Below are 8,623 nucleotides of genomic sequence, written 5' to 3' on the forward strand. Positions count from 1 at the left end.
GGCGGTGGGGCGAGTGCAGCGTGTTGGGGGTGGTGGGGACGTGGATACCGCGCTGGGGACAGCCAGGAGCGAGGCAGAGGGCAGCAGTCCTGTGCCGTCCCCACGTGGCATCGCCCAGAGCGCGTGGCTCAGCGGCCAGACCCTGAGGAGCCCTGTCCCGCGTGGGATGTGGTGATTCTGGGGGTGAGTTTTTATACAATTTCGGTCAAAGAAAGGGGAGACTGAGGCCAGGCACGTTTGCGAGTGACGTCCGTCCTACCCCACGGCTGACCCGTGCCCGGGGTGGAGGAAGGTCAGAGGCAGGTGGCTCTAGTGATCAGTCATGGGCCCCACTTCCGCCCCCACCTCAGGGACACCGAGAAGCGGTTTGGGGTGGTTTCTCATCCAGCTGCGTTTGCCCTCTGGAGCGCAGGTGAAGGGTTCTTTGTTTTGGGTACAAACCCTCCATCAGGTGTGCGATTTGCTAACGTTTTCCCCAACTCGTGCCCCGTCTCCTCGTTCTCTCGCCGTCCTCGCTCAGAGAGGCGCTCTCAGTCCCGGTCGAGTGCCACCTGCGGTCTGTCGCTTTTACAGGTGTGCTTTTGGCGTCGTGGCCAGGAAGCCATGCAGAGCCACAACCGTTTTCCTCTGCGGGTTTTGTGGCTTCGCGTTTTACGTGGGGTCTGTGATCCCTTTGGAGTAGACGTTCCTGAGGGTGTGAAGCGCGTCACTCTCTTGCAGACGGGTGTCAGTCGGCCCCGTGCGGACGAGTGCTGGGACTCGGCGTGGGGGCGAGTGTTGGCGTCGTGACCTCACGGACCCTGTCTGTCCCACTGGTTGGTGTCTGTCCTGGACCACCTCTGTGGCGTGAGGTCTCGTCAATGCTCTTTCTAAAATTTTTTTTATTACTGTTAGAGTCAGGATCTCTCTCTGTTGCCCGGGCTAGAGTGCCGTGGCGTCATCCTAGCTCACAGCAACCTCAAACTCTTGGGCTCAAGCGATCCTCCTGCGTCAGCCTCCCGAGTAGCTGGGACTGCAGGCATGCGCCACCATGCCCGGCTAATTTTTTTTTATGTATTTTTAGTAGAGACGGGGTCTCGCTCTTGTTCAGGCTGGTCTCGAACTCCTGAGCTCAAACAATCCGCCTGCCTCGGCCTCCCAGAGAGCTAGGATTACAGGCGTGAGCCACCGCGCCCGGCCGAGATCGTGTCTTTCATAGTCTCGGAGAACTTCGCGTGAACAGACCGAGTTTGGTGCCACTTTTTATGGAGACTGACTTCCTGTCACGCGGGGGCTGCCGCCCTCTCCCGGGCCGAGCTGGAAGGGAACGCGTCGGACCGGCGGAAGGGCGTGTGCTCCGAGCCGCGCTCTCCGGCCCCCACGGCCGCCCCTCACCGCCGGCCGCCCCGTTGCAGGTACGATGCGGAGCTCAGCCCTGTGGACCAGAAGCTGAGCGCGCTGCGCACCCCGCTGGCGCAGAGGCCCTTCTTCGAGGCGCCGTCAGCCCTGAGCGCGGTCGACCTGTACGAGTACGCGTGTGCGGACGACGACCTGCAGCCGCTGTGACGCCGGCCCGTGCACGCGGCCCGCCGGACCCCGTGGCTTCCGTGTAGAAACAAAACTGTTGAATCGTTGGACTGTCTTTTGTGGAAGATGAAGTGCGTTTGTATGGAATGATAAATTTTTATTTATTCACGGAAGCGTGTCCGACGGTTGTCGATGGCGCCTGTTCCCGCCTGTCCCTGGGGGCCGGCGCTGGGACACTCTGGGGCCACCCGTGGGTCGGGACGGGCTCCGGCACGCCGGCCCTCAGCCCCCGGCTGTCCGGGAAGGGTCGGTGCTGTGTGTGTTGCGCGCTGGCGCGGGGCGCGTGTCCTCCCGAGGTGTGAGCTGTCCACGAGAGCGCAGTGGCCAGTGCGCCTTCACTGTTGCTTCGAGCATTGTCACAGGAGGGTGACTTACTTGCTGCGTGGAGGTTTAAAAGCATTTTACGCAGTCACATTTGCATTTTTTAATTAGCAAGCAAGGATTCTCAGTCGTGGGCTCAGTTCTTTCAGCTGCAGCCCACGTCCGGGGAGGCCACGCAAGCCTTGGAGCATCCGACTCTGCCGCGCCCTCGGCCGGGACCCACCTGCTCCCTCCACAGGCCCCGCGTGGCGCACAGCAGGGAGGGTCATGGGGGATGGGAACGGCGTCAAGGCCTGTCTGTCCTTTCCAAACACGGCGACAGAACAGGCAGGGGAGAGCCAGCTGCCAGCATGGCAGGAACACGCATGACCACACGGGCAGGGCACAGGCCTGCGTTCGCAGCCTACGAGGCCTCATCCCTGCCCACCTGCGGTTGGCTCCGTGGCGTGGCAGGTAGGGCCGGGTCAGCTCCAGCAGCCTGTTTGTCCACACAGAGCCCACCAGCTGCACCCAGCCACGGAACTGCCAGCCACGAGTGCAGGGCGTGGCCTTGAAGGAGGCACTCATGGCCTTGGTCCCTGCGATGTGGGCTCCGGGGCTGGGAACAGGGACGGGCGTGGACAGGCTGACGGACGTGGCAGCACCTTCTACAGACAGGCCGGGCGCCCTGTGGCCGCCTTCATGCCTTGCCGGGCAGCACAGGGCGGCTCCCGCTGAATCCCCGGAGGATGGGCCTTCCTGGGTCTGCGGTGGCCACGAGTGAGGTCTGTGGCACTGGGGCCACCTCCCCCCCCCCAGCCGGCCCCTCAGGGCCCCAAGACACACAGGACACAGGAAGGCCGTAGCCGGGGACACTCGGGCACCCACAAGGCGGGGAGGGACCAGCCGTGGCCGCTCTGGGGAGGTGACTTGGGTGGGGCCCTAGCCCAGTGGCCCCCGTGAGACCCGGAACCCAAGGCTGCCGGGCAGGGCTCGGTGACAGCGTGCAGGAGGGGCGCTCACTGTCCGCATCTGCACAGCCCAGGCGGGGACCAGCCCCCCAGCCCACTGGTCCTCACGGTACAGCCGGGACCATCCAGCCTGGGCCGCCAGCCACGCAGCGCCCTCTGCGCACGACCCTGCAGGGCAGCCTGGACCGCGGAGCCTCCTCGAGGGACCCTGCCGACCCCACCCCTTCCTCCCGGGCTCTCCGGTGTCAGGCCCAGAGGCGTTCTCCGGGGGCAGCCAGGGCCCGGAACAGCCACGTCCACCTGAGGAACAGCACGAGCCCCGTCCGGGAAGGTGACCACTGTCCACTCTCCCCACGGAGCTGTCGGCCACGCCCTGCAGCCCCCGAGGCCCAGGCCGCCCCGAGCTGCCGCCACGTGGGATCGGTGGGCCCCGAGGCAGGTGGGTGAACAGGTGAGCACCGCGGGCTCCTGCCCCAGCACAGACGGGCACGGCGGGGTGTGAGTTCCACGCAGGGCAGGAGGACAGCGGGGCGCGGGGGCTCCCGGCAGGGAAACGTGCACAGATGGTTCTGGATGTTCCCGGGGTCCACGGCATGAGGCGAGCAGGCCGGGTGTGGACGTTCCCAGGAGCGTGAGGTGGGGGACGGGGCCCGGGTGGCCGTGAGGACACAGAGATGGCGGCGACAGGTGGAGACAGATGCAGAAGGAACCTCGGAGGTGGAGACTCACGGCAGGACCAGGGGACGCCCCCTCCCCCGGAGGACGCCCTCCCCTCCCTGCGGCGCCGCTGTCCTGGCATCTGTGTGACACGGGGTGAGGGCAGGTCCCCCAGCCCCCATGGAAGGTGGCGTCTTCACCAGGGACTTGCAGAGATGCCCAGAGGGCTCACATCCCTGTCCCCAAGACCGGCGCACCCGCAGCCATGCGGTCTTGGAAGGCGGTGACAAGGAGCCCACCGGGTGCTGCCCCCTCCCCGTGCTCAGATGCACATGACGAGGACACGCAGGTCCCTGGAAGGTGCCAGGGGGGCGAGGCAGGGCGTGTGGGGAGCAGAGGTCCCTGGGGACGCAGCTGTGGCCAAGTGTCCCTCAGTCCCCCAGGAGGCCAGGGAGGCAGGGGGTCAGGTGGGGCCTTCGTTCCGCTCAGATCCTGCTGGGGCCGAGGACTGGGGCTCTGACTGGGGCTGGGCGAAGACGAGGAACCTTTCGGAGCAGGGGGTGCAGGCGCAGTCGGTCTGTGGTTCAGAGGCCCACGACCCCGCCCCCTGTGACCCTGGACACAGCCGCCGCTGGGGTTCCTGGCGCCCGATCTCCCCAGCTGCCAACCCTCCCTGTGTTTCCAAGCTCAGCCCTGACCTCCTTGTTGTCCTGGGACGCCAACCCTCCCCAGGCCCTCCCATCCCTGCGGGTCCTTCTGTCCCCAGCCTCACCCGTCCTGCGGGCTCAGAACGGGCCGACCCCCCTGCCACACGCTGGACCTGAACGTCGGAAGGCGCCGGAGTCCACCCTCCCTCCCTCCCTGCACAGGTCTGGCCCCGCGGGACAAACCCCGCCCCCCCCGCCAGGCCTCACGCCGGACGAGCAGGCCCCAGGAGGCTGGAGGCGGAGGTGGGCACAGCCCCGGGACACTTGTGGGTGGCCATGGTGGCCGCACCTGTGCTGTGCAGGCTGAGGGGGAAGTACCCCCCACGCGCACGAGCCCCGTCTGCGGCAGAGCTGAGGTGCCAGCACCCCGTGGCTCAGGGGACACAGCCTCCTGGGTGGGCACAGGCTCCGCCTGGCACGCACCTCTCCTGTGAGTCTGAACCGGCCGGCGTCGCCCCCGATCAGGACTCCGCTGCCCCGGCTGCAAGTTCCTCAGAACAGCCCTCCGGGCCCACGGGCAGCCCCCTCACGGGACGTGGACACCCGTGGCACTGCCACCTTCTGTGCAAGACACAGCCACCAGCCAGGTGCTCACACCTCAAAGCTTGGTTACGGCACGACACGCCCCACGTGGGGGCTGCAGGACCAGCTCCTCAGATGCAGGGACAGGAGCACCCTGCCCCCCTGTAACCCTGGACACGGTCAGGGCAGGCCACGGTGGCCACCAGCCCAGGTCCCCTGCACGCCGGCCTGGACACCTGCTGCAGGCTCACCCGAGTCCCCTTCTGTACGCCCACAGCCCATGGGGACCCTCACGTCCCTGCGTCCTGCCCACGGGCGCAGCTGCCCTCAGCCCTGCACCTGGGCCCACGACGGCCCCGGCCGTGCTGGACTGTGCTCGCCTGCTCCCTGGGCACTGCCCCTCTGTGGGTCAGGGACCCCCCCCCCGTCTCCCTAGGGTGGCACTGCCTGTGCCCGCACAGCAACAGAAAGGGTGACGTGAGCGGATGAGGGGCCACACGCCCGGCAGGGAAGGAAGACCCCCGACGTGCAGGAACAGGGCCCAGCTACAGGCGAACCCCACCCTGGGCTCCCCCACCACAGGGGCTCTGGGGACGGCCCCTCAGCCCTGGCACGCAGGCCCTGCCCAGCAACGAAGATGGGCGTGGACGGCGCCCACAGTCTGACGGTTCACAGTGCAGACGACGGGGCCATGCCGCAGCCCCTCCCCGCGTCACAGAGCCCCTCGGTGCCCCGAGCCCTGGTCTCCCAGCAGGGCCACCGACCCCAGGCACTCACACGGCCCCACGCTCCAACGATGGGATCCCATAGGCAGGAGCAGGAAGCTGAGGCTGGGGGAATGGCCGCCCTGGTCCTCCAGCTGCCTCGGAGCTTCAGAGAAGGCAAATGTGGTTCCACGCCAGTCTACAGCAGGATGGAGTGTCCCACAGGGCGTGGGGGCAGCATGGCGCCATGACCGAGATGGGCGTCCTCCACCCCTTATCCGTGGATGTGGGAGACCACATCCCGGACCCTGGGCAGTCTGAGCCTGGCGTGGAGCGATGGGCCAGGAGGTGGGTGGGGTGCGGTGGGACGGGCTGCCGCGGAGCTCCACGGGGTCACAGGCCGGGCTGAGGCGTCCACGGGCATCTGCTACAGCGGGGGGATCTGGGTGGTGGAGGCCCACGTCTTGGGGGCTCCAAGTCCCGGGTTCTATGGGGGTCCCTGAATCCCAGGTTCTGGGGAGTTCCCTGAGCTCTAGGGTCTGGGGTGCAGGAGGTCCCGGGGCCCAGGACCAGCGCCCAAGCAGGCACCTCCTCTGTTGAATTGCCGAGACGCAGCCGAGGGCTCTGACGCTGCCATCCGGGAGACGTGGGCAGGGGGCTCCCACCCGCACACCCTGCAGAGGCTGGAACAGCCGTGTGCGGCGGCGGTGGTGGCTCCACCCAGGGCGTCACGCACGGGAAGGTGTCGGTGACTCTGGCAGAGGGCCCAGGCCCCTACGCCTGCAGCCCCTGGCGGCCTGGGATCCCCCACTCCTGCCCAGCCCTGGGGAAACCCCGTCTCCACATCTGGACCAGGCTGCCCCCCGAGGTCCAGTTCGGCCCCTTCGGGGTTCAAAAGAATCTCCCCAGGGTCCAACCTCCCACCAAGGTGAGAAAGCAGAAGTAGCGACGGGTCCAGAAAGTCGCCTTTTGTTCGAGGAAAAGGATGCGTCCCGTCTCGGGAGGAGATGCCACCTGACTGGGCCACCACCCGACTATGATGTTTGACCCCACCTGCCGCGGGGAGGAGGGCCGGGCCACGTTGGCGTGCGCAGAGCTGCGCAGTGTCGACGGGAGCAGGTGAGCCCCGCAGAGGACCAGGCACCAGCGCTGAGCAGACAGGAGGTGCCGAGGCCGGATCTCTGGTTCAGGACAGAAACGCGTGAGGGCAGCAACACAGCCACAGACCGTGTAGACCCAGGGACTCGGAAACGCTCCGGAGACACCAGCCATCCACGTCACGTTTGTGCTGTGAAAGTCATTAACACTGCAACCGACCAAACTCTGTGCCCCCCCCAAGTGCACACGATGAAGCCCTCGCCCCCAAGGTGGTGGTGTCAGGAGGTGGGAGGTGACGAGGTCCTGAGGGTGCAACCTCACGAATGGGATCAGTGTCCTTATAAAAGGGACCCCAGAGAGCTCCCTCGCCCCTTCCACCGTGTGAGGACACAGCGAGAAGGCGCCGTCTATGAACCAGGAAGTGAGTCCGCACCAGACACAGCCTCTGCCACGCCGGGATCTCCACTTCCAGCCTCCAGAGCTGGGAGCGGTAAATGCCGGTGGTTTATAAGCCACACGGTATTGTTACAACAGCTGCGGTGCATTAAGACAGGGAAGATCTATTCATCCCACTGCAGCGGGCATTGCGTGAATGCCTCCAATTTCTCTGTCCCTTCTCTTTTGTTCTCTTGCACTCTTTCCTATCCCATATTTTCTTATTATCAGTGGTTTTGATCCTTGCATTTTATAACCCTATTTAAAGAGAGATGCTTACTGTGAAGGTCACGAGAAAGAGAGATGTCTACCTGGAAGGTCAGGAGAGACAGACACCCACCCTGAGAGGAGACAGATCCCACCCTGCGGGTGTGGGAGGCCACCAGGTGCTGGCGGCAGCACACGTCACCTGTCCCGGCTGTACAGGAAGCGTGTGCAGAAGTGCACCAGGATCCAGGTCTCTGTGACCAGCATCCAAGCTTGGGGCACGGTAGCGGGGTGCATCTTGGCTGAGGAACCCCGAGGCCGGGGACGTACCCTGCTCACCCCAGGCAAGGACACCCGTCTGCCCACCTGCTGTGGCCACGCCCTGCCTGGGCCTAGGCTGGGGACAGAGCAATCCCCGGAGAGAGCAGCCGCCGTCCCTGGGTCTGGGCACCAACGCCCCGTCCCCAGCTGATTCAGGCCCCAGCTCAGATGCACCTGCAGTGACCTGTCCCCACCCTGGGCAGAGCTGAGCGAATGCACCACATCCCTCGGGACCCTCTGCAGGAATTTCCTTGGGCTCCACCTCGATTAAGGAGGCAGGAATGGAAGGCGAAGGTCATGAGTCCTCGAGGGTGGCTGAGGGTGGGCCGTCCTCCTGAGCAGCTGCAGCTGCAAAGTACCACGGGTGGGTGATGTTTAAGGAGAACGGCGGTGCTGGGACCCGGTGCATCTCCCAGGGGACACCTGCGTCCCCCACCCCAGGCAGCTCAGCACCGTGGGAGCTTCTTGTTCTGCCTTGTGCTAGACACAGGCTCCTAGAGGACGTCGCCGAAACCACGTAGGCTGAACAGCATGCCGTGTTAAACACAGACGTGTTACAGCACCGTGTACCAAGATAAAAACACGACAACTAAGGACGGCCACACACGGCTCAGACACACTGTAGCCATCAGCTCCCAGAAAGAAACCAAAATCCCACTGTGTGCTCAGGGCTGGTGGGGCACGGAGCACCCAGCCCGTGTCGAGGCCGTGGGCCCCATGCCCACTGCGACCTGGGAGGTGGTCCCTGGGCACCCTCGGGGGGTTCAGACCCCACATCCAACAGCACCTAGGAGGTGGTCCCCGAGCCCCGGACACCCTTATTGTGGGGCGCCCTCCACCTTCCATAGGGACGGCAGGACCACCAGGGAACGATGGGGAGATGATGGGGGGAGAATCGCCTCTCAGGACCACACTAAGCATAAATGTCCCAAACCTGAACCAGCCTGTTCGCTGACATACTTCAGACATCAAGCTATGCTCACGTGTGGCCTCGGGGTGGGGAGGTGGGGAGGCTTAGCCTACAACTGCAGAAAACGTAGGAGAGGACCAACCCAATGAGCAGGAGGCCGAGAGAAAAACTGGCAGACCGGGCCCTTCACCTCACACCGCGAAGCTCAGAAGGGATTAAAGGTAT

At 65.3% G+C, this 8,623-nt stretch overlaps 2 protein-coding genes across 2 annotated transcripts in view; one reads left to right on the top strand and one right to left on the bottom strand.

The window, feature by feature from the left end:
• Positions 1–1,545, top strand: part of PPP2R3B (protein phosphatase 2, regulatory subunit B'', beta) — a 46,441-nt gene extending 44,896 nt beyond the window's left edge. The window contains exon 13 of the mRNA XM_012660865.1: positions 1,395–1,545. Within this exon, the coding sequence (XP_012516319.1) occupies positions 1,395–1,545 (151 nt within the window). The remainder of the gene's footprint in view (positions 1–1,394) is intronic.
• Positions 1,546–3,957: 2,412 nt separating this feature from the next.
• Positions 3,958–8,623, bottom strand: part of LOC105823612 (PI-PLC X domain-containing protein 1-like) — an 85,198-nt gene continuing 80,532 nt past the window's right edge. The window contains exons 7-8 of the mRNA XM_012660866.1: positions 6,481–6,608; positions 3,958–4,071 (exon numbers count right to left, since the gene is read on the bottom strand). Of these exons, the coding sequence (XP_012516320.1) occupies positions 3,958–4,071; positions 6,481–6,608 (242 nt within the window). The remainder of the gene's footprint in view (positions 4,072–6,480; positions 6,609–8,623) is intronic.

The sequence above is a fragment of the Propithecus coquereli genome, unplaced genomic scaffold (assembly GCF_000956105.1).
Source record: "Propithecus coquereli isolate 6110/MARCELLA unplaced genomic scaffold, Pcoq_1.0 Scaffold681, whole genome shotgun sequence".
NCBI classification, from domain to species: Eukaryota; Metazoa; Chordata; class Mammalia; order Primates; family Indriidae; genus Propithecus; species Propithecus coquereli.